The following is a 25,677-nucleotide window of genomic DNA, read 5'->3' as shown; positions in this document are numbered from 1 at the left end:
AAGGGTTATTGTCGTCATTAATAGATTATTTTACCTTTTTAATTCAGATGAAGAAGAATGTAGGAATAAGAAAGCATTCAGTAATGGACTTGGTGCTGAAGTTGAGCCAAATACTACTGAAAATCAAAATAATGATGATCAAATATCAAATGATGATGAAGAAAGTAGCAATGAACAAAGTGCAAATGAAGAGGGAAAACTTACTGCACCAACAGAATCGCTGGGAGAAGTGAATTTTCCTTTACTAAAATTACAAATTAACAGCATGACTAAGTGTTATGGACTCAGGTAAGCTGGGGCAGCAATTCTGCAGTGAATACTTCTTAATTTTTGTTAAGATTTGTCAGCAGTATTAATTACCCTTTCATTCCCAGACCTAGGTTTGTATGTGAGTTTGGCTTACAGTGAAAAATACTCACTGGTTAAAATTTTACTTTCTATCAGTTATTGCCATAATTTCTCAGCAGCAACTCCTGATGATAAATATGCTTATATACTTCACTATGTTTGTCAAGCAGTGCAGCTTTGGGGGCCTCAGACACATGGTTGTTTGGGTTAGAATCATTCCTCTCTTGCCTGCCTGCTTGCCTGTTAATTGCACAGCTGGCTTTAGAATTACATTCTTGGATCTGTTTCTGTTGTTGCCTCCAAGTGACCTCAGCTGATTTTCTCCTGGCTCCCTGTTCATTAGATGGTCCTGCATGCACTGTTCTTCAGGATGGGGAAGGGAATCTTCATTTCCACTCATTTAATTGTTTTTTGTAGAAAATGCAATAGAGAAGGAAGGTTGGTAAGGGGAGGCAGGATGGCAAAACACAAAATACTGGGCACTTTTCTATAACAAGAACTGAATTTTGTATGATACTGTGAAAAATTACAATAGCACAGCCACTATCTGACTGAATCTTGGGGGTTTCATTAGGGCAGTTTTCACCTCAAAATTATTCTTCCATGTGAAATTTCTGAATTCAATTGGTTTGGTTCACTTTATGGTACATGTGTGCATGTGGCATGTAGAACAATACTTAAGCTTTTTCATGTCTTACTACTGTTTGGTTTCTTTCAGGTTTAACCTGGTGTCTGAATTCCTTGTGTTTGTTATTCTTATTTAGGATGTAATGATGATATCAAGTAAGATCTTTATTATTTTATTACTCTTGAAAGTCATTTGTCTCCTTTCTACCTTAATTCTGGAATTAAAGTTTTACCTGAAATTATTAATGCCATTAGCTGAGATTTTTTAATTTTTTTTATATTTTTTTATTGCAGACACTCAAAATTATGATACTACCCAAAGGACAGGTTATAACAGTAAGCTTGATATTCTTCAGATGATGAATATCCATTTCTGGTGTGTGTATATGTAAAGCTTTTCATTGGCATAACTGCACTTTCATGAATGGTAAGTGGCAGACTTATATCTGGGGTTTTCTTTCTGGGGTTTTTTGTCATCATATACATGTTTGTAATATATTATGTTGTCAGTCTTGCTGAAGTAAGAGCCAAAAAATACTGGTTCCACTTCTTGAAGAAAATGTTTTGATGGGCAAGTTTGAGAATCTCAACTACAGTGTTTATTGTAGAGGCATTCTTGCCCTTCACAGATAAACAGTGAGAATTATTGTACCAATAGGAACCTGACTTTGTGTTTAAAGAGCCAGCAATTGGGAAAACACTTATATCGGGATCATTGGCATCTTAAATAGGCTGCCTTGGTCTATAAAATATCAGAGTAAACAGTCTCTAGTTGTTAGTGTTCGGTTGCAAGTATTCATTCTACAGTGTATTAAGGAAGGAAGAAGACAGTCAGAAATCTTACAAATCTAGAAAACAGTCTTCTAAACTCAGAACAAGTAGGGTGGAACAAAGGAGCTTCCATCACTGGTCTCAATATAGTATCAACTACCCTAGTCCAAAGCATCAATAAAGACATTTAGCTAATCTGGGTCACCCTGCACTTAAGTGGAAGAAGAATGCTCAAGAAAACTTTCAGCACTTGGGCAGGGAACTTTCTGCAGAGAATATGTAAAAATTAGTAAAGGAAGTTGGTTTTTCAGCTACCCCAGATAGATGCACAAAAAGATGTCTGGTGATGCTCTGGGTGGTTACCTGTGATCATGGCAATAGAACTGTGCCAAAATGTAAGCCATGTTTGTCATGAAATGGCTATGAGGCTGAAGAATGTTAGCCTCAAGAAGTGCTTATGAATTCTGTAATATGAGAAGGAAAGAATTACAAAGATCACTTTAACCTATCTTTAGATACTCCCAAGCTTGGTTTAGATGTACTTCTTCTCTTGCATATTAATTTTAGCTTACATCACTTATCAATAATCAAGACTTCCTAGTCCTGTATCAATTAGGCTGCAAAGATACCTAGGGCAGGAGGTAGAGAAAGGGGGACTCTTCTATTCTCTTGCTGCTGTGTAGCTACAGGAAACAGGAACACCAAAGAAGCTTAAGAGTGGCTTAATCCATCTGAACATACTCCAATAAACAAGTGATTTTCTGGTGACCAGCTGTGCTAGTTTTAGAGCTATGTTGAGCCAATTCCAAGTGCAAAGTGGTCACAGCACATTTCAGGATACCAGCTGACTTCATAGTTTTAACTGCAATTCGCCACACACAGGGCTTTCTTCACTTGCAAGAAGGCATTAATAAGTATTTAATGATTTAATTGAAAATAGGTGAAACTAATTGCCCTACTTGCTTCTTTTTAACTTTTTAATATAAAAAACTGTGCAGCAATAAATGATCTTGTATATTTTTATGGCAGAAGTACAGAAATTTACAAGTTGAGATAGTGAAGATGGTGAAGAAATAAGTGATGAAGAAACAAGTGAAAGCACCTAAAGCAACAGAAAGAGTAGGAGTTACACAAATAGCAATGGTAAATGAAATGAAGTTCTGATGATTCTGAGAAAAATGGGTTTGGAGATTCTACAGTATTTCAGTTGATGATTTTGATTCTCCAAGAGAAATGTTGAAGTATACTGTCTAATCACAATTTTTCTTACAAATTTCAGTAGTCTTTACTAACATTAACATCAGGTCTTAAAAATTTTGTAGTCCTTGTAGTATTTTCAAACTAATACCTTCAAATGACCTTGTTCTGTAACTTGATGACACACGCAGTCATGATGTATGCACAAGTAATTGATAAAGCATTTTCGCACTGGAGCAGTAGGTCACATGGAAACTGCAATATAGATTGTCAGTTGAGCAAAACATAGTATTTTAGGACCTACATTCCTTTGCACTACCTTAACAGGCAAATGAATCTTCCAGCATGATTATATGAAACTCCCTATTCTACAAAATGATGATATAGTTTTGGGTGACCAAAATGCTGTCTTAAAGTTAAAACACTGCTTGCTGAAAATTGTTGTGACTTTTATAGCCTTGACATTAATGAAATAGCTGTTAAGAATATTTCAGCAGAAAAGCCTTACCTGAAGTCTATGTAAAAATGTGTAACTTCAGCGAAAGTCTGTTGTGCAGATTTGGAGATGAACCATGTAGCGCTTTTGGGTAAGTGCCAGCTGTAAAACTGATCAGAAAAACTACAAAACTGATAAGATTGTGACTCGTACCAATTTAGTATTGTTAACATTTATAAAAGCTATAGACTGAGATGGCATGAGCTACAGTAGTGATGGTAGCTGTTACTGTGGTGTGAAACATTCATAAGCAACTGGCGATGTTTCAAGTCATACTCCTAGCAAGTTTGGTCTGCATAAAGAGATTATAGGTTTGAGACTGCTGAGTAAAGTTACTGCAGATATTCAGCTGTTTCTCTGGCCACAGCTAGGTTACAGAAAGAACAAAAGTTCAGTTTCTAGAAGTGGATAAAAGGTAAGTAATCCAGCTGCTTTCCAGACAGAAGCAGAGCGCCTCCCTTCTCACTTAAATTGAAAGGAATGAAAATGATCAACCTCTTTGAGGCTTTGATTCCTGAAGGACTAATATTCATTTTAGTGTCCACATCATTCAGCACCTACTACTTGGGGGTTTTAGTTTGGAGATTTTTTCCTAAGAGAAAGTGATTTGCTCCAGACCTAAATTAATTCATATTCATGCTTTTAAAAATGACAGGGAAAAATCACAGACTAGGAGTCATTCTTCCTACTTTATAAATATGCTGATTTTTCTGGACTGGCATTAAAACTTTGAAACTATTCGGATATGCTCTTGAGAGCAGAGTTCCCTTTTAGTAGAGTATCTCAAGAATAGACCGGATATATAAACTCAAGATGGTTTGCATTTTGTGCTAATATCTTCTGCCATTTTTAATGCAGACATCTATGTGGGATGTCTGCCACATGTATTACCTCAAATCAGTTGGTATCCACGTGGTGAGGACTCAGTGAACCATGTTACAATGTTGAAAGAAATAGATAAGTTAAATGTTTTTAAAAGTTTTTACATAAATAGACTGGCATGACTGTAAAAAGATGCATCTAGCTCAACTGAGGGTTCAACTCTAGTTTTAAAATGATGAATAAGAATTTAATTGTACAAAACCTAAAGTTATATGGGGATGGAGAATTGGACTGAGGTAATCACATTCAGTAAAGTCAGCTAATGAAAACCAAACATAGCTAACAGGCTGTTCTGGGGTACGCAGGAGTAGAGATACTTTATTAAACACACAAGGACATTAAAGTTTAGTATTGCTGTTCACTATAGAAATTCTAAGGCCTGATATTAATGTTTAAGGCTATATAGTAGCAGTTTCATGCTGTAATTTTAAGAGTATATCTTCCTTTTACCTTAGTGTAAGAAAAAAATGTTTACCAATGATGTGTCTGAGTGTTATTGAATAAATGTTTTGCATGTTCTTTTTCATATGAAAAATAGATGCTCAAGGAATAAATATGTTTTCTAAGTTTATAAGTCTTGCAAAGATAATTGGTTACTATTCTCATGCCTAGATAGATATGCCTATATGAGAAAACTAGTGGTTTCTTATTACCTTTAGCTGCTGTGGTATTTCTGTTTGTATCATTTGTCTTTCAGCAATTAACAATGACAACCTCTTTAGGTAAATATGACAGAAAAGGTGATTATTAAATACTTGTGACTCTTGAGAGGGCTTAGCTTTGCAGTGTCTGTTTCTTTGTTTAACCCCAGCAGCTTAAAGGACATGAAACCACAGATTCTGAGATGATTTAATTAGTTCGAAGAAATCTTCCTGTGTTGCAGAGGTGCCTTTGCAGTTCTCCAGTACTGCATCCTTGCACAAGGTACAATGTCTCCTATCTCGGTGGCATCTAAGGTCATTCTTGGAGTCCCTGTCATTACTGGCATATTCTTGTTCTTCATGTTTCTTGTAGAGAATTACTGCAAAGTGAAAGAGAAGGGTAACTGTGTAACATTCTGTTACTGAGGAACTGGACAAAAAACATAAGCAAAGACAAATGGGCTGATATGGAGGGTCTCTGAAGGGCTCCAAAGTTTTACTGAAACTAGATCAGAATTAGGAGCCTGTAGGGAGGATCAACCTAGTGACTGATAATCATAGACACTATTTTGGGTAACTAAAACTGAACATGCAGAACATAGTGAAGGGATTTTTACCTCTTTTTCTGGAAGCACTGAAGGCTTTTGATGATGCTTTTCAGGGCTTCTCAGGACTTCCTGGGAAGTAAACTTCAAACAACCAAACAAACAGACCAACCAAAACCCCAGATTGTCTTTACCTGTGTTTTTAAGGAATTTAAGTATTTAATTAAATACCTTGGATCTAATTTCTTATGTCTAATGACACAAGTTACATTTGTAACTGTAAAAAATGAAGCTAATTTTTACTCTGCTGAATGTGTTTGGGGCTTTTTTAAACCTCATTATTAAGCATTGTTTCTTGATCTCTTGGTTGAAGTTGGTCAAATAGTGACCACTTTGGCAGTGATCTTTCACTCACCTAGACTGAATGCTGTATGTTTCTTGATGAAGAACCCAATCACTTGCAAAAAATACAGCTATTTTTTACATGCTAAAAACCAGTAACCAGAACGCAGTCACACCAGTCTTGCTTACTGCAGACTGCAGTCTGTTGCAGCACTTTATTATAATAGCCCACCTCTAGTATGCAGTGGACACATTAATATCTGAAGGTATTTAGGGCTAATTTGCACCAATGTACAAGCCATGTACAATGTACAAGGTCTAACATTTCGGATACCAGAGGGTACTCTTTTACACCCTAGAAGAGATACATACTGATCTTTTTGCTGTCTTCACATCCCTAAAGCCTTTGTACAGCATTTTCTTCTAACAAAGAGGCCAGAGGAACCTACTAACTAGTAACTAGTAGACTACTAACTACTAAATACTAAGTAGTAGACTACTAACTACTAAATACTAACTAGTAGACTAACTAACAGACCTCTCTAAGCTTTTCCTTATGGCATGAATAGCATGAGCCTGGAAATCCTCCAGGTTCAGTCAAATCTTTCAGAATTTTTTGCTAGCTCACCTTTCCTTCAGTGTAGTTTAGTTTAGACTTCTGTTTAAAGAGATTATTACTTTCTGAAAAGATGTCTGGTAGAAGGACACAAAGGACTGAAGTCCCAGGTTGCTGTTCTCTCATTGCAGCTGGAGAGGAGTGCAAGTAGCCTTGTTACCTGTTCTGTAGAGAGGAGGAATGTCAGCAACCAGAGCACTAGCTACTGTACTCTCTTGAATCCCTTCCCAGGCATTTCCTTTAAACCCTTGTAAACATTAAATATCCCTTAAGATTGTGAAGAAAGATGTTATGCTTGATTCATTGCTCGGAACAGCACTGATTTTTATCTGATGTGCGTAAGCTTTAAAAAACTTTGTTGTAGCTGAACATGAATTGTTGAAAGATAGTATGGCTTAGTTTTGTCTCTTGTTCTAGTCCTGAGTTGCAAACACTACCCTAGTGTCGTGGTTTAAACCCAGTCAGCCATAAATCATGCAGTCTCTCTCTCACTCCCCCCTCTCTTCTTGCCCTCCCCCTACTCTTGGAGGGACAGAGAGGAGAATCAAAAAGAATGCAACTCCCACGGGTTGAGATAAGAACAGCCCAGTAACTACGGTATGACACAAATCACTGCTGCTACCACCAATAATAATAATGATAAAGGAAATAACACGGGAAGAGAATACAACACCTCAGCACCAGCTGACCGATAACTCACCCAACCCCACCCTACCGAGCATGGACTGATACCTAGTCCAACCCTAGTCTACTAGCCCTTCCGGGTAACTCTCCGTTACATCCTGGGCATGACGTGCTGTGGTATGGAATACCTCTCTGGCTAGTTTGGGTCAGGTGTCCTGTCTCTGCTTCCTCCCGGCTTTCCCTCCTCCCTGGCAGAGCATGAGGCTCAGAAAGTCCTTGGTCAGACTAAAACATTTGTGTTATCAGCAATGTTCCCAGGCTGAAAGTCAAAACACAGTGCTGCACCAGCTACTAAGAAGGAGAAAAATGACTGCTACTGCTGAACTCAGGACACCTAGATGACAGTGGCTCTGCTTTTTCCTGTGGTCATCTTCCTCCAGTGCAGCTATCAAACTGCCAGCAAGAGGAATCAAGAGCATTAAGTAAATATGGGCATGGAGAGAATTTTTGAAGGGCCATGGTAGAGGACAGGAATTTATTACAAACATAGATCTGAATATGTGTCTATAACATGACAACTCTAACCTGATTTTCTGCGTGGGAACTGAAGAATTCAGATTGAATCATCTGTCTCTTGATCTGGCTTTTCCTTAAAATTGCCCCTCAATGCTCTGGTAATATTCCAGACTGATATTGAAGAGAGAGGTGTGTGTAATACCTGTTGGCTTTGCTTAAAGCTCCTGCACTCCTCTAGTACCACAAAATAGCAATCTGTTTATTGTGAGAGTGCGAATGAAATCCACTCAGATTAAAGAATTTGAACTACTCAGTCAAACAGAGGGAAAAGTTCTTCCCTGCCCATTTGTTTTATCTAGTGGACAAACTCCATATTTAACTTTTCAGAGTAGAGTATGCCAATTGTCCATTCCTGTTAGCTATTCATACTGTCCTGTTTGTGTTTCCGTGCCTATGTTTGCATCTTGTTATGAAATGTAGGTATTGGTTTTCTGCTTAAACAACTTTAATTTCAATCAAGTGCATTTAACCTTCCTTTCCTAAAAGTTTTTTATTTTTATTTCTGTAATATTGTAGGTAAAAAGAAACCAGAGGGTGAGAGTTTCAAATATTGTGCTGCAGGTGGCCTACTATTTTCACGAGTACTGGTAACTATTCAGGGTGAACAAGCAAACTCATCAAGGCAAAACATGACTGATCCGCCACAGAGAAAAAGGGGAAAAGAAAAAAGAAAACCCCTAGTTATGTTCACAACTGTAATGATCCTGAAAACTTTTGAGACTTAGAAAAGCCCATATTTGAGAATTAGTTATGAATTGACAAGTGGATTTTTTAAGTAGCAGAAAAGCCCATGCTTCTTGTTTCCTGAGGACTATTTATGAAATATGCTTAATTTTAATAAATTGTGTATTAAAGAACCCCAGAGTCCAAATTCACTCTGAGATTGGAGAGCCAAGCTGCCTTACCTTCTGAAACGGCATTACTGACATTACTGTGTTCTCATTGTAAACTGATGCCCTCCTATGGGATAGAAAGATATGATTCAGTGAGACATGTAGCAATTATAGCTACACATCACAAGGGAACAATCCGGGCGTTAGCTCTCTTGGCTCTACAGAGTTACTGGGGGAGGCAGGCAATAAGTTTTTCTTCAAACACAGGGTAAATAGTTGTGATTCCCTAAAACTGGTAGAGAGCTGACTTACTGGGTATCCTGTCACTTTTTGTTCTATTTTCATGTTACCATCACAGTTCCCCAACTTTAGCAATTTTGTCTGATCCATCCTGGGGTTTATTTTGTGATGGTTTGGAAGTAAGGGGGTTCTCTGCTTATTTCCATGTTTGCCTGGGGTACTGAGAGTTCAGATTTGCTGTTGCTGTTGTTTCAGGATGTGGGTTGTTCTTTGGGGTGTTTTTCAGATGAAGCAGATCAAAACAAACAGCAGCACATGCCAGCATGGATCAGGAAGGAGATATCCTGAAACAAGAAGCCACAAAGTATGTAAAACAATGTGCTTCACATTAGACTTTTCTAAATGCCCTTCATCACCACGGTGCTGAGTGTTCTAGCTGGCAGCTCATCTTGAGCTGTCTTTGACATTCAAGTGATGGATATGATCCTTAAATATGGGATAGTTGGGTACATTAGTGACTGATCATAAAACCCAAAGTAAACATATTATTCACCTTCAATACATTTTTATCAAGCACCATAAACCAGCAAAAGTAATCAATAGAATAGGAGTATAAATCTGTAATCACCAAGTTTCCATCTGTAGAATTTTCTGGGCAGGAACAAATAAGAAGAGGAATAGTTTGTTATTTTTTCTTGGCAAGTTCACTTGGATGGGTTACATCTATACAGTGATGTTTTTAGCACTGCAGGTGATATCCAGGAAAGTTCTGAAATACTTAGTTTTGAACAGTTTTCCAATTTTTCCTTTGTCAAGAGTTAAGGAAAGTTACCATTTACATTGTTCAATTCTGTCAAAGATACAGGTCGATGAGATGATTGTGTACCAGAAATGGTGGAAGAAAAAAGAGATATCTGATGCAATGAATACATTTTGTAAGAACGTACTGTATTACATAGTATTTTAACCATGTGATTAAAAAAAATGATAATCACATCCTGCAAAGATAAAAATATGAGGCCATAGTTTTAGGAACATCCCAGGTGTTCGGTGTATGTACTCTTGTATACAATTTTAAGGAAAGAGTATACATGAACCCAACTAGTTCAAGTATAATCCAAACAAAATGGCAATTAAAAGGCAACAGAAAGAGAACACTCATGGAGGGGAAGACCACAATTGTCATAACCACCAAAAGGCCAGTTTACTGCCCTGCCTGCAGATAAATGCGTACATAATACATGTATAGTTCAGAACATGAAGAAACAAGAGACATTGTGTCACAGCACCTTTCCCCTATTTGCTTTTCTGTGGGCATGGGATTGCATTGTGAACTCCTTACAGTTAGGCAAGGGATGCTCCTGTCTCTTAAAAGACTGTATGCATCTCCTAACACTGACTGTTCAAACCGCAGGCTGCAATACAACTAATAAACAATTTGCCTCTGCTCAGCAGCCGTGTTTTAATAAGCCACACTTATAAACACTGTATAATCGTAAACTGGCCTTTGCTGCTAAAGATATTTAATGCATCATTTTCATTCCTGTGACCACCCAGGGTACTCAAGATTCATATTTTAGCATATCCTATTAGTGGATGGAGGTGAACTTTTGGGGTATGTTTTGATACACCATGGTCTGGCCTTTAAGTGAATGCTAATTGATGCGCTGGTTATAAGTTTCAGTGACAGGTGCTATCTGTCTGAGCCCTGCTGCCTTACTGGTACTGGGGATCAGTGGTTTTCCTAGTGTGTTTTCCAATACATTGAAAGAGAAACCAGCAGAGAGAGGTTAAGCAGAGCTGGAGGGAAGGCTTTGAACAATCTCACTGAAACTGGTACTTCTCTGAGTGGCCCTGCCTGGGCCCATACATCTGGCAAAGTTCTCAGTTGTTGTGTGGCCAGTATTGAGTGAAGCCTCCAGAGCTGGAGTGGTTTGGGTTTAGGTTGGATTTTTAAGGGGGTCTGTTGCAAATGAGAGTTACCAGGCGTTTCTTTCAGTGGTAATGAGCGAGAGGACACCCTGATCAGCGGAGACCCTGATCAGCAGTGACCCCAAGCTGCCGTCGCCGAGAGGGCTCTATGCAGGCCGGCTCTGCTGCGCGTCTGCGCTTGAGAGACAGCACCATCTAGAGGGCACCTGAGCCGGCGGGCGGAGAGGGGACGGGCTCTCTGGGGCTCGGTTTCGGCGTTTTCCTGCCCGCCCGGTAGCGGGGGGGTTGCACGCACACAGGCACACACCAACCCGCCCGGGGCCGGCATGGGCCGCTGCCCTCGCCTAGCCCCCCGAGCCGTGCCGCTGCCCACGCCGGGGCGGGGCGGGAGGGCGCTGTCCTCGGTACTGAACGGAGCAGCGAGGCCCAGGTGCGGAGGGCGGGGGGTGCCGCACCACCGCGGGCATCGCAGTGCCAGAGCAACCCTTCCTTCTATCGTGCCGCTGAAAGCCCCCTGGTCTTCACTGTCTGGTGTCTCCCCTAGTGGGCCTTCGCTTCTCTGAGAGTGTAAATGCTGATGTTAAATCATGTCTGTTTACTCGAGATGCATGCACTTTTGGAAGAGCAGAAGGAAAGGAGTGAGCATACAGGCTGCGTGCCTGAAGGATGGCTTAGGAGTTCTTTGCGTGATCTTTTGTTGACTCCTTGTGCTGCAACCCTGCCACGATTTCCTGTAAAGGTTTGTTTCCGTTTATAAGGACCATCAGTTATAGTTATCTTATTATTTCTCATGCTCTGAACTGAGCAAACATTTTGCTGAATTTGTTGAAACCACCTTTAAAACAATAGCTGGGAATAGATGGAAAAAGGTCATGTCACCTGGTGCTGTAAATACCTTTAGAGCTGTGTTTAAAAGCTGGCTTTTGTGCTGTTGATATTTTCATTACATACCCAGTTCCTAGACAGTAAGTGTGCTCTGCAAAGCATTTCTCTTGGCTATTCAGTGCTGTCAGTTGGCTGGTCTCCTTTCTAAAAAGGGCTTGTAAGTTTTTGTTCTCCCTTCGAGTCCTTCAAGAAGGACACGTCCCTGCTGCTCATTGCACTGCCCAGCACCCCCACATGGGATGAAAGTCTCCTGCTCCATCGAGCTTTTTCTCCTCCTCCCATCTCACTGCAGATTCCTCCCAGCCCCTCGCATGCCATCTTTGTGAGAAGGGTTTGGTCTAGGCATCTGCGTAGCTACCACAACATGCTGAAATGTAGCACCTCTGTTGCCACTGCACAGTGTTGACAAAGCATGTTTGGGCAATGGGATGGAGAAACACAGATCTGGAGTTGTCGGGGGTACGAAACAAAATGTTGTCTTAATGTTTCTCGGTTTCTCGTAGCAAGAGGGTGTCTGGTAAAAAATGGTAAGCTAAGGGCCGCATCGAGGGCAGGCCTCGGAAACCCAGGTGTTCCCTACGACCGTGCCCGGGCCTATGCCACCCTCTGGCGGACACCGGGGCGAGGGCGCTGCTGTCAGCCGGCGGGGGGCGGACCGGCGGGGGTGAGCTGTCCGAGAGAACCGGCTGGGCGACCGGCAGGGCGCACAGAGCCCTCGGCACCGGGGAGGGGGAGTTGCTGAACTGCCGTTGCCACGGACCCCTCCTGGCTCGTCCGTGGCCCTCACCGTGCTCAGGGGAGAGGCACGGGGCGGCAAGGGCGGTCGGGGAGGTGGTTCGTCCCCTTTGCCGGTACGCTGAGGTGCGCAGTGCTCTGCCGCCTGTTAACAACCGGTGACCCCGGGTCACGCCAGTGCTAGCGAGGGAGAGCCCCCGGGGCCGACCGCACAAGGGACTCGGCGGGGGACTTGCCGGCAGAAGCCCCTGCCGGGGTGGCCGGGTGCCCTCCCCACCACCGCTGGGCAGCCCCACCGTCGCGGAGCGCAGCAGACCGGGCGCGGTGGGCTGCCCCTCCCCGCCCCAGCCGGTCCCCAGCCCTGGTGCGGAGCGGGGCGGAGGGGGTGGCGGCAGCCCTGTGACTCATGCCTGCGTCGCAGCAGATCAACCGGCGATTCACGCTTTTAAAAAAGCAAATCCGAGCACTTCTGGAAAAAAAGGTCATCTCGCATTAAATTCCGCGGCACGATTGGTATTCCGACGTCGCGTCTGGCTGAGTTTATAAGCAGCGGGTCGCTCTCAGGCTGGAGTCGCCCTGCCTGCCTGGGCTCCGACAGTACCAGTGTCAGCTCGCGCCCTCGGTAAGTCTCCTCTAAGCAGCATCCTATTTTTTCAAACCTTTGGGAACCTCTTTGAGAATCTGGAGTTTGTTTTGGTTTTGGTTTTTTTTTTCCCCCTAAAATCGGTTTTGGTCGCTGTCGTACCTATAGAAGGATAACGGGTATTTTAAGACAGCCAGAGCCTTAGACATTGTGTTAACCTGTTACTTCACTTCCAGGCATTGTCTAGAGAATCTCTTCTGCTTTGTGGTTGTTTTCTTCTTATTATTACAAAAGTGAAATACCTGTTTTCCATTGAAATCATTGATCCGTTGCGTTTACACGCGGGCGTAAATCCGCCCAGCAGTGGAAATGAATCCCTAGCTACCGACTTGGAAAAAGCCGCTAACAAAGGAAGCGTTTGTTCGTTACTGCAACCTTCATTTTCTGTACAAGGGGAATAAACCAAATCGCAGGTAGCCGCTAGGACAAAGAGGCGAGCGGGGCGCTGACCCGGCAAATTTCGATCAGTGACCCTGTATTGGTTATTGGAAAGCGGTGCCGGCCAGGGAAGAGCTGAACATCTGGCGAGGAGCGAGGGCTGGTCCAGCACCCTCCTTCCCCAGACAGACATGCCTCCTCCTGCCATTTATGCCGCTGAAAGCAGCGCGGACGAGCGCTGGTTAGTGTTGAAGCGTGGGCTTGTCCCCGTTTGCTGAAACATGCGTGTGCAAATACACGTTTGTGTGGTGCCTGCTGTTGGACCTGGGAAAAACACACATTTGTGGTGGCGGGGGGCTATCTGACAGTCTTCTCTGAACGTTTAGCCCGGCGTGTGTCTGGGGCTCGGACGGTAACGCGCAGAAACGGGCTCCGTTTGGGATTGTAGGTCGTTTGGGCAGGTGATTTCGAAGCCCGCTTTGCACGTTGGTCTCCATCTGACGCGAGTCAGATAATTGCTTTGCTCGGCGGCCAGCGATATAATTGCGATAGACTTCATGCTCTGCTAAATCCGTCATTCAGGAGCGGGGTGTGTGGGGGGAGCGCCTCGGCATCCAGAGGAGAGACGGGTTGGTTCTTGAGGCTGTCGAGGCATTTCTCCTTCCCGTCCCGCAGCCGCCCGGGACCTGCGCGGCTGAGGCTGGGCTGCAGACTGCCGCCCGCCTGCCCCCGGAAGGGACTCCGGTGTGGTTCTCCGGGAGACCAGACTTCTAAAACCGCCTTTTCTTCCTTCCAGCAAATTCCATCCCTCGAAGGAATATCCGAGGAAACCCAGGGACTGGGACTTTGCTGAAGGGATGGCTTCCTCCGCTCCCTCGTCCTCCAACGACGCTCCGGACCCCGCCCCGACTAACTTACGACCCACAAGTAGGTTTTAATATTTTCCTCGTTTAAAGTGTTTTGGAGGTTACCTCCACCTGGGCTGGGAAATGCCAATTTCGAAACAAAACGATAAATCCGCGAAGCCCCGTTCTGCGCCCTTCAGCAAGGTGCGGGAAGTGTTCTACACAAAGAAACCATCTTCCTGGTGGGAGCGGGAGAGGTTGGTCTGTGGCGGATAACACGCTGGAAGGAAAAGCCCACCTCAACGGCCAGCTCTGCCTTTACCTTACAGACACATTTGAGGGATCTAAACGATAAAATGAACCCCCCAGATGGCAAAAAAAATCAGGATATTGTAAAGGAGGTTGTGGAGAAAAGAATGAGTTAAAGGGCGAAGTGGCTTAAAGCGGCTGTTCACCCCCCCCCCCTTATATTTTATAAATGCTAATGCTGCAGCTTCCTTTCAGCCTGCGCTGAAGCCTGTAATCAAGCGAAATTTGGATGCTAATTGTAGCTTTTCAAAGCCTCCTGTTCCTAATTGCTCTGAATTCGCCTTGAGTTATTGAGGTGTGAGTGGGAAGCAGAGGCTGCTGCAGGTGGATAGAGAATCGGTTTATAGCCCCGCCAGGCAATTCAGACCGTCGCCTACTGAAAATAAATAAAAAAGAAGCTCGATGCTATAAAGCCTCAGAGACAAAGAGCGGGCAGCAGCAAGAAATGAGAGGTTGTCAGGCACAGCAAAGCAGGGATAGCTTTTACCCTGAAAGGGCTATGAGGCATGAGCATCGGGGCCGCTATTGTCATTATTCTAGAGCTGGAGGGGGCGAACGGCATCTCCGGTCTTGTTCCGCGCGGGGTGTCGGGCACCGCTGCCGCCGGCTTGAGGTGTCACACGCAGAAATCGAATCAAATGCAACGCGTCTAAACAGGAGATCGCAGCTAGGAGCAGCACCCCGCCCTGCCCTGCCCTGCCCTGCCCGCCCGGGCTCCCCGCCTCTGGGAGGGCAGCGCCCAGCCGAGAGGGCTCATCCGCCCGGCCCGCCCGCTCTCCCCCCACTGGGGACTCGGCCACCGCCCGCCCCGGCTACCTGGCCCCTGCCCAGCCCCTCTGTGTCTTCCTCTCTGACGCTCCGCAGCCCCGACAGCGACACACACACACCCTCCGGCAGCCCTCTCGGCTCCGTTGCGGCCACTGCCGACCCCGCGGCTGCCCTGGGGCGGCAGGCGAGGGCCCGAAGAGGTTCGGCTGTGCCTTGTGCCGTGACCGGTGCCTCCTCCATCTCATCCCCGACCTTCACCCCCAGCTTCTCCCGGGCTGAGCTGGGGCCGACCGGGGCGCGGCTTCCGGGGTTGGCAGGAGCCTGACCCACAACCCCGCCGCTGCCCCCTCGCAGGAGCCCCTCGGCGGCTTTTCCTCGGGCATACAGGGCCCACGGGGGAAGGGCTGCTGGCCCCGGGGCAGCCAGACCAATGCCCGGGCCGAGTCGCGGAGCATAGAGTGCACCGGAGGAGGGACCCGGCCGGGAGCGTCCCTAGAGAGGCCGTCGACGGCTCGTCAGTCCGTCCGAGGTTTAGTCATGCAAGTCCGATCATCTAGTCAAATACTATTTTTCACCCAATTAATTCCTGAACTCTTTAAGTGACCCCATTTCACGCCACTTTATTTTAAGCTGCCACTTCCCTGGAGCCCCGCCAGTAAATTATTAGATGCTCAGGTCCCGGGTGCCTCTCCCTCTCGTCTCGGCGGGCCAGCCTGTCACCTCGCTGTCAGCTGGGTCTCAGCTGCCCCGCGTCCGGCACGCTCCGGCGCCGCCAGGCTCGGAAGCAGCCGTTCTTCCCGGTGGGGGGGGGGGGGGGCGGGCAGCCCCAGCGGAACGATTCTGTCTTCTCTTCCAGCTTACGACTCGTGGTGCGGTGTGGCTCATGGGTGCACCAGGAAGATCGGGCTGAAGATATGCGGTAAGTCCGCCCGTGCCTCTCCGTACGGAACCCTCCCCGCCATGCTTCGCGTCGGGGCCCACGGTCCTCCCTCCGCGGGTCCGGGCAGCGCCGGTGACCGGGCTCGAGCGCCCCCTGCCGGCCGCACGGCGGCCCGGGCCCCGCCGCGGGCACCGGCCGCCGGTCCCCTGTTTGGGTTTGCTTTGGCCGAGGCCTCCCTCGTCCGCCGCGGGAGGTTGGTTGAGGGCCCCGCCGCCCCTCCTGTGATTAACAGAGGGGGGGTGTGTGTGTGCAGGAGCCAACCCGGGCGGGGCGGCGAGGAACGAGCCGGCGGTTTGGCCGCCTCTCGCTGTCTGAAATTTTTCAGCCTTATCTGACTGGAAAATACGGATCTCCTGGGGGAAAAAGATTAACGAGAGCCTTATTAAAGAGCAATTCGTCAGCTTGCTGTGCTGGTAAGATAGCGCTGGCAGCCAGTCAGCTTGCAGACACTGAAATGCAGGGAGGAAAACAAATGCACAATCAGATCGCAACGTTATAGCAAGAGATTCATTTGCTGATAACAAGCTGTCTTCCTTCTCCAGATTTCTCAGTAGCGCCTTCACTTACGGAGACAGTCAAATCTTCAGTTTGTGATGGGCAAAGTTGTTCAGAGTAGCCTTTGCCCCTTATGAATAGCAATTATTTCCCATTTTCCTCAGCTACTTCTTTTGGGGGCTGGGAAATTAGTCCGTGGGAGAAACGGGCCTTTTTTCAAAGCAAAGATATATTTAAACCTCTTGCCCTACTTGCCTGAGTCGAAGCTCATTCGCTAAACATTTTGTTACCTGGAAGTTTGGACTGGAAAAGAACCAGGCTGGGAATGTTTAGCCCTGTGTCTATTAGCGATTTCATTGGTACCCGCAGGCGACATTAACGAGTAGTCGCTTAGTTCTATAAATAGCTCCTGATCTGGGTTTAATGGACCGTTTCACTACCAGCCTAGTCAGTGGCTGTAGCGATGGGCTTTTTCATCATCGTTTTAATTTAGCCCGGCAAGCAGAACTGATAAAGTAACGCACCGTTAGGCTTGTTCCGTGTTGCTAGACTACCAGGGTTACGGAGGGACAGAGCGGTTTCTCTCGGTGGACTCAAATACACTGCAAATCAAATATCCCACCATTTTGGATATGAGACAGACAAGAGAGAGTGTAGTAGAAGCTGTGTGATGGAGTTCAAAACAAGCAGGGCTGCTGGGGGGTTGGCTCTGGTTTCCCTTCCTGGCTTTTTTTTCCCCCGCTGTTTTGCGCAAAGAGTACACTCTGGTTAGTGATTGTGTATTGAGAATAATCACATTCGGCCGCGACCACTGGATTCGCTCGTCTGAGCCCTCCCACTTGAATCTATAACACCTTCACAAAGACAGAGAGGGAAGGTTGCCTTTTGTAAATAGATAGAGACAAGTATTAAGGTTGCCAGGAATCCTAATTAAACATGCTAAACCAGTTGGCGTTTGACTATTACAGATGATATCCCCTCGTCCTTACCTTTAACAAGGCATCATTCAGGACCTTAAATATGGCGCAGCTACAAAGCTATAGTAAATCAGGCGCCTCGGAATTGTTCTTGCTGCGTGTATCATTCAGAAATCGATTCATTTTGAATGCAAACTTTAAATAAGGGTTGAGCTCAGCGACAAGGCAGGTCTTGAACAATGAGTCCGCTCTTCCACATGTGTTGTATATTAGGGGGTTGACATTTTCGGTAATTACGTATCCAAGATGTATGTTAATTCTTCTCGAACAACTGACCAATTAAGGATTAGCCTTTTTACTTTCTGGTTGAAGGCCACCGTCTAGAAAGAACCCAGCCGCTGCCACACCCCCACGCTCTTCGTCTCTGCACATATCCGCTTAAAAGAAAAGGAAACATATTTAAAAGCGGTTTAATGAACTGTCACGGAGCACGAAGTACGGGCAGGTTTCCCCCTGTGCCTGGAGTTGCTCGCTACACCTTTCACTCCCACCCCAACAACTCTTGCTGCTCCTTGGACCAATCCTGCTGGCATGTGCTCGGCGCCAGTGGAAATACTGGAAGTAGTAAAACTGCTCAGGTGCGTCTTCAGCCAGCCGATGGTTCCCGGCCCAGCGAGCAACGCAGGAAGAGGGATTTCAGAAGCAGCCATGTAGGTTAGAAATTCGGCTCCTCTGCGGAGTCAGCCGGATTTACGACGCCGCGGGCACCGGGATCTCCAGCACCTGCCACCGACGTGCACTGGGGCCCGGCGGGCCCGTTCCTGCCGCGGAAGCTGGCTCGGCGCCCCCGGAGGGTTGCGAGGCCGAACTGAAGTCACGCTGAAGACCGAGAAACCTCCCCACCAGCCTGCTTCAGTCGGCTTTTAAAAACTCGGCCTCTTAAAGCGCATCGCTAAGAATTCCTCTCTTTGGAGCACCTGCGGGAGATGGCGCCTTCCGGGAAAGGCTGCCCTCCCCGCTGCTACAGGATAAGCAGCGCGGTTGCTGTTTCAGGAGCTGCTACTTAGTGGATCTCTCCTACACCGACCTTACTTTTCACTTGGGATACAGACGAAGGTTATCGCCGCTGCAATCGGGGATCCCATCCCAAGAGGGCGGACTGCAGCGCTGCCCTGCAGCCGGACGCGGGTCTGCGCTGAGGAGCGTCCTCTACCTCCGGGGAAGACCCGGGGACAGGAAGGTCCTCACCGGGCTCCGCATGTACTGGAGCCTCCAGGTCCCTGAGGTACTGATGTGGCCGAGGGACCTGGGCGAGCACATGTTACCCATGCCCGAGCAAGCCGGTGCCGAACGGCAGCAAGTTCCTCCTTCAGGGCTCTGGAGGTGCCCCACTTGCGGGCGCTCACATCCGCGGTCTGACAGGTCCCGTGCGAAGCCGCTCCGAGCCCCAGCTGATCCCGCCGACTTCGGTACATAATAATGGGGCCGGGAGACCCCGCGGGAAGAACCGCCGCTTAGTCTTTTGGGCGAGGGACGAGCTCAGTGCCCCCAGCGTGCTGCCACCGCAGCCTCCTTGCTGTGGCTCTGGTTAGGCCAAACCCTTCAGCGAAGCCCCGGCATTTCTGAGGCCGAACCGGAGGCGGCTGCAGCCGTTCTCTGTTACCGAAGAGCCTCAGAAGGATGAGTGCCTGCGCGCCGAGAAGGGCAGCGGTTGAGCGGCGGGGAGCGCTCCTGTGCTTGTGGTGGTTTCTTCTCCCGTAACTCTTCACGCTGAGCATCGCCAGCGAGAGCCTAAGAGAAAGACAAATGGTAAAAGAAAGCCAATTGAAGTCACAGGAACTGGGGCAAGAGGATCGTGCCAGAATTCAGTCTAGACTGAACCTGCTTCCCTAGCAGCCGGTCCGCCTAGCTGTTGCAGGAGCTAGTGATCACTGAGAGGGCCGTTAAAGCAGTAACAACAAAAGTAAAACAAAATAAAACGTAATCGATCCGAGACGCCTGCTCTTAACTTACGCAAGAAGAGAGTTCTTTTTATTGTAACTCGTATTCCTAAAAGCATCGTAAAAAGAAACTAATCAGTAGAAGATCCACACTTAAAGGCAGAATGTGGAACGTTCACCGAAAGGTGGGGTTTTACAAACCTGCCTGTGAATTGCCCTCCTGGAGACGCATTTGGACTCCCTTTGGAGTAGGGACATGGGCCCAGCAGCTCAGTGTCCGGCTGCAGGGGCCCGCAGCCCCGGGTCGCTGTCGGGGCTCCTGGGGTTTGAGGCGTTTTGTCGGGAAGCAGAGCGTGCTGGAGAGAAGCAGCATCGCGGGACGAAGGTGAACGGAGTTAACAGCGTTGGTTTCCTTCCTCTTGAAGTCCTCTCTGGCAAATGTCCCCAGCGGCGACGAGCTTTGCTTTTAGTTGTTGCTTGTTTCAAAAGGAAAGAAAGAAAGAAGAAAGGAGGCTGGCGCTGCCGTTCTGTCTCCTCCAAACGTTCAGGCACGCTCGCTGCAGCCCGGGAGGTCAAAATCCGATGCCTTCGTTAATAAAGAAAAGCCCGACACCATGCATGCTTTAATGGGCATTGGTTTAATGGGTCAGATGCTGAAAACGAAATGTTCTCCCTGCCTTGTTAAAGTGGTCTGTTCTCGTTACTCGCCACAAGACCTGCGTGGCGCCCACCGCCCTGTTTCTGGGGTGAAGGGGTTTATTTTTGCAGCTGCACATACAGCAGCGGTTGTGATCGCCTCCTGGGCGCCAGGGCTGCGTCTCCGGTGAGAGTGGAGCTCCTGGCACCTCGGGCGTGATCGGTCTTAGTATCACAGCATCTTTCCAGGTGGAAAATCCGTGTCTCCTGGGCACGTGCCGGTAGGTACGGATAGCGGGAAAGGGGTGTTGGTGAGTGCCACCGGTGTCCTCAGAGCTCTGGCGCTCTCAGGACGGCTGCTCCGGAACTGCTGTTCCTTCTCCTGCCTTTTGTGCGTGAGAGCACCATGATGAGAACTGAAAGTGGCCCGGATTTTAATCATACATCATTGCCCCTGTCTGTTAGGTCCATAAACTTCGCCTGCAGGCTGAAATAGCATTGACTCATCCTGAACTCTCTTCCAGTGGCTGGTTACTGAAGTGGAATCTGTCTGATCGACTTAATAAGAATTTACCACTGCACTAAATGACGAAAATTTGTTTTTTTGCATGGCTGCGTTTTTGCAGTTGATGGCATTTTGAGCTCTCCCTCCTTGAGGCAAATAATCCCCATAAATACCCTTATTCCTGACCTCGTTAGTCACATTCAGAGCCAACACCGCTTAGAACCGTTGTCTAGCGAGCTGCTTTGAGTATTTCTAAACATGTTGGGAAGTGAGAAAACTCTGACCTGTGCACCTTGCAATAACAATGTAGGGTTCCTGCAAAGGACCAACAGCCTGGAAGACAAGAGCCGAATAGTCAGCTCCCTGAAGGAAAGGCAGTCATCCAAGAGCCTGCTGGCATACGAGAACAGCGAGAAGGAGTCCAGGTTCCGGCGCACCGAGACAGACTTCTCCAATTTGTATGCCAGAGGTAAACACTCTTCACAGTTTCTGCTTGCTCCAGCTCGGACACGTCCCGTAGCAGTCTGCCCTCACCTCTCTTTGAAGCGTAGCCAGGTGCAGCCCGCGATTTAGCCTGGCTGTTTTTGAATGAGGCACTGGGTGTGTGTTTGCTGACAGCCGCCCTGACGATGCCTACAAGTTTCTTTAAATGCAGTTTTGCGTTCTTTGAGCTGATCCCCTGCAGCTCAGCTCCAGCTGTTTCTCCGGGGTCATTCCAGATCTAGCCTCCGGGAGGAGAGTCATTTAATATTGTGCTTCCTCCTCAGTAAAATAGCAGCGAAGCCGACTGTGATTGCTGGAACTGGACCAGGAGGGTGGGGAAGTGAAATGGGGGGCAGCACGGGCAGCGGGGGGAAGCGGTGCCGGAGAAGGGCAGTTGGGGTTTGGGGCGCTTTTGCCTCTCGCACAGCGGTACCGTTGCAGGGCATACTCTTGCCCGGGTGCTTCGGAGGTGCCCCCGCTGTTCCCGTAGGCGACCTGGGCTCGCCCTTCCCCACGGGGCCAGCATCCCGGGACAGCTGCGTGTTTCTTTCGCCGGGGAAAGAGTGGGGCAGAGCGCTCGCCCCGCTACAGCCTGCGCCGGGGCCGCGGCTGCCATCCAGGTCCTGGAAACCAGGCAGGCGGCCGAGGCAGTTTCATCTCCAGCTTTCACTCCCAAAGCAAGCGCTGACAGCTGGTTTATCCCGTAGATTTGCTGCCCGCCAAGAATGGCGAGGAACAGACCATGCAGTTCCTGCTGGAGGTTGTGGACATCCTCCTCAACTACGTGAGGAAAACATTTGATAGATCCACCAAAGTGCTGGACTTCCACCACCCGCACCAGCTCCTGGAGGGCATGGAGGGCTTCAACTTAGAGCTGTCGGACAACCCGGAGTCCCTGGAGCAAATCCTGGTGGACTGCCGGGACACGCTGAAATACGGAGTGAGGACAGGTAGGTTCTCTAACACTCTCTGGAGTGTCTCTCCAGGGGCTTTTCTCTGGCCCATAGTGAAGGGAGCCCGCATTCTCTCCACACCTTCGACTCTGCCTCCTTGGAGGCTCAGGTCTAGGGCTGTCTGCAGGAGCTTGAAAAGGTCTCTGCTCAGAAACTGAAGTTATTGATGCTCCATCCATCCCCGGCGGCCAGGGCTCAGTGCTGTTTGCAGAGACCAGAAACAAGTTTTTAAGACGTAATCTCTTTCACTTGATGAAATGCGAGCTGTCTGTATCTCCGGGGAGCAATATCATTAGGTAAATGAGGGCATAAATGACACTGAATTTGCAGTTTTTCTTCTTTATGTTCACCAGACGTTTAATGAAAAATAGACTGAAATCTTAAGAATCATCAGTAAAGGAACCCTGTGGATTTCAGCCCATTAGCCAGGAGCTCCCCATGTCCAGGTCTTTCTGAATCAGATAGAAATGCCCCTTTATAATCACTTCTTTTGTCGGGTGAGCCAGGCTCTAGAGCAAAGTCTGTGCTCTTTCAGGTTCTTGGGCCTGAAATGTTTAATCATGTATCAGCAGAAAGCTCGGCTGGCAAAAAGCCCTAACCAAGCATGTCGGGAATTAGAGCGATAACGGAACGGAGGCTGTGTCCGCCCTCCTCAGTTCTGCTCCAGCGTCTGAGGGCTGCTGAGCTCTGCCCAGCGAGCTGCCCTCGTCGGCACTGCTCAACTCGGCAAGTGCTGCTTGGGAGCTGTAGCAGTAGGCTTTTGTCTGCCCGCCCCTGGCCAGGCATCTGTGGCTCATCCCGACATCTGTTCCCTGGAACTTTCGCGGGGCAGGCCGTACCCATCCCCCGGAGCTGAGGTACAGGTATACAGGTCTCTCACAAGCTCTGTTCAAAGCAGCACCTAGAGGAGCTTTAAAGGAGAGATGCCCGGGCAGTGTGATGGCTCAGGACACACGCCCTGGCTTCCCTGGCTCACATTCTCTCTCCGGGCTAAGCTCCCTCTGAAGCCAGCGGTCCTGAGTCTGCAGCCCAGCCTCAAGAGACCGCAGGCTCCTTGACAGCTCTGGGGGGTGTCAGCAAAATGTCTCTTAGAATAACTTCCCAAACTGCGTGTCATGGCGAGGGAGGGAAGTGGTATCTGTGGGACCAGCCCTGAACCGCTCGGCTCCAGGGGTAAGAGCAGCCCTGCCGCTCTCCTCCGGCCCGTGTCCCACAGTTTCCGTGGCAACATCCCCTTCGGGATGTGCCGGGACGTGGCAGCGCCGGCAGGCTCACGCTTCCAAAGGTCCCCTCTGACATTGCTGGGAGCAGAATTGCATTTATTTCTTTATGTCAAATGATGATGATGTTCCCCGTGATGAGCCAGATGCGACGTGACAGGGTCCCTCCGGGCGTCGAGCGCTGACCCCCGCGCTCGGACTGGGCTGTCCCCAGCGTGTCATCTGCATGTCCTTTCCCAAGAGAGCTGTGGCAAGGGCTAAATCACGACAGCTTCCTCCTCCCCTCAAAGGTTCAGCAAAGGACAGGCTCCTCTGCACCCCTCCCGTACCAGCTTTGAGCCTTCCCATTTCTCCCTATTGAGATGCATATGTCCCCAGCCCCTGCAAGTTGTCACTGCCAAATGCACCCTCCACTTCCCCCGTCTCCCTCTGACAGCTCGATTTCCCGGTCGGGACGGGCGGCTCTGGAGTTGGGCCAGCCCTTGCACGGGTTTCGGAGGTGTTCACGGGCTCAGTCGGCTCCTGGGTGCTGTCTTTTCATTTAAACGCTAATGATTCCATGCAGGAGCTCCTGCCCAAGTGGCTTTTCAAGTTCGGAACAAGACCGTTAACGGTATCCCCGTAAGCAGGACTTGCTCTGAAAACCTCGCTACGAGTGTGTCACAACAGCAAAGCTATCGTTTGTGTCAGAACGGTTGGACGCTTTAAATCTGAAACCTGACATTTGCCGGTGGAGTTGCTCTAAGTTGCTCTCAATTCTGTTTGCAGGTCATCCTCGCTTTTTCAATCAGCTCTCCACAGGGCTGGACATCATTGGCCTGGCCGGGGAGTGGCTGACATCGACTGCTAATACAAACATGTAAGCAGTATCTTGTTGTCAGTGTCTGTGAGCTGTTCCCGCTGGGGCTGCCAACTAGCATGGTAGATGTGCATTGTCACAGACCTGTGTGGTTTTCATGACAGTTTCTGCATCTTCAATAAAAGCATCTCCTATTTTTCTTAATGTGGCAGCAATGCAGTGAAAACTGTTCAACTGTTCAACTGTGAACGGTTTTACATTTCTGAGCAACAGAAATGCAAATATCCCAGAACACATGGTAAGTTAAACACGATGATTCTAATATAATCACATGAAATGATGGCTTGGCTTTGCGAGCGAAGATTTGGGAAGGGCTTTGACCATGCTTACTACAAGCACGATGACCAAGGGCATGTGGGATATACAAATCTGGTTGGAAAAGGGTGCTTAGGCAATCACATGAGATGATTTTTCTTCCATTGGACCAATCTTCTTTATCCTTTCCTGATTTCTTGTTAAAGCTTTGTCTCTAGACTGAGTAATTCTGCAGCTTTTGGGTGGCTTCAAAATGATTTAAAATGTACCGCTGAAAATTGGTTTGATGATAATGAATTAACTAGTCTAAGATTTATTAAAATTGTATATAAATAGATAAATGGAAATATTTAAAAGTTAAATTTTACATCTAGAACATATTAATGAGGCCTAGAAAAACCTGGTCTAGTGAAAGGTGTCCCTGCTCATGGCAGGGCTGTTCAGAACTAGATGATCTTTAAAGTCCCTTCCAAGCCAAACCATTTTATGATTTTATGAGTCTCTGAAACTTTCCCTTATTTTTCTTGACCTCAAAATGAATGAAAGCTAGATGTAAGTGTAAAGTATTGTGCTGAATTTTTGCAACAAAGAGTGTAATGAATGACCCCCCCCCCAGAAAACCCCACACCACCGAACACAAAAAACCTAGCCATTTTTTATTTGTATATTTAATTATATTTGTACATGCTAAAAAATGTGATCAGAGTCCAAATACTTGGTCAGGCAACAGATTGCTCTGTTTTGGTCCTGTATTGGATGTGTTTTAACTCTAAAGCTATCTCTGTATTTTTTGTTGCTAGTTGGCCGAACACAGGAAACGTATCTGTAGATGGGGAGGCCAATAATATTGTCACTGGCCCATCCATAAGTGTAAGGTTCATTAAATATAGTTGATTACTAGCAGCTCTATGTAGATGATGAGCTGTGCTTGTTTTGTGACATTAGCAATAAAAAAAAATTACAGAAGGTGCTCCAGCCAAAACCAGTGTGCTCTTCATGATAGTCGTCTTCTCAGTTAGTTCTCTGGTCGCTAAAAATTGGTATGGGATATTCAGATTTAAAAGTTGATTGGGAAGAAACCCCAGCAATGTATATTGTAATTGTAAAACAAGTTTTGCAAAGTGCTTTAAAGTGTGAAAACAAATCTCATTATATTTCTAAAAGAAAACTGACTAAATATTGTCTCTCCATGACTACAACATACTTCAGAACATGTCACTTTTGGCAAGCCCCCTTTTTTT

At 47.2% G+C, this 25,677-nt stretch overlaps 1 protein-coding gene across 1 annotated transcript in view; it reads left to right on the top strand.

Moving 5' to 3' along the window:
* Window positions 1-13,902: 13,902 nt before the first annotated feature.
* Window positions 13,903-25,677, top strand: part of GAD1 (glutamate decarboxylase 1) — a 28,626-nt gene continuing 16,851 nt past the window's right edge. Inside the window, exons 1-6 of the mRNA XM_065672767.1 lie at window positions 13,903-13,940; window positions 14,108-14,238; window positions 16,090-16,152; window positions 20,977-21,135; window positions 21,857-22,099; window positions 24,091-24,181. Coding sequence (XP_065528839.1) covers window positions 14,169-14,238; window positions 16,090-16,152; window positions 20,977-21,135; window positions 21,857-22,099; window positions 24,091-24,181 — 626 coding nt within the window. The 5' untranslated portion in view covers window positions 13,903-13,940; window positions 14,108-14,168. The remainder of the gene's footprint in view (window positions 13,941-14,107; window positions 14,239-16,089; window positions 16,153-20,976; window positions 21,136-21,856; window positions 22,100-24,090; window positions 24,182-25,677) is intronic.

This window comes from Lathamus discolor, chromosome 3, assembly GCF_037157495.1.
Source record: "Lathamus discolor isolate bLatDis1 chromosome 3, bLatDis1.hap1, whole genome shotgun sequence".
Classification (NCBI taxonomy): domain Eukaryota; kingdom Metazoa; phylum Chordata; class Aves; order Psittaciformes; family Psittacidae; genus Lathamus; species Lathamus discolor.
The sequence above is the reverse complement of the archived record's forward strand: the minus strand, read 5'-3'. Positions and strand labels throughout refer to the sequence as shown.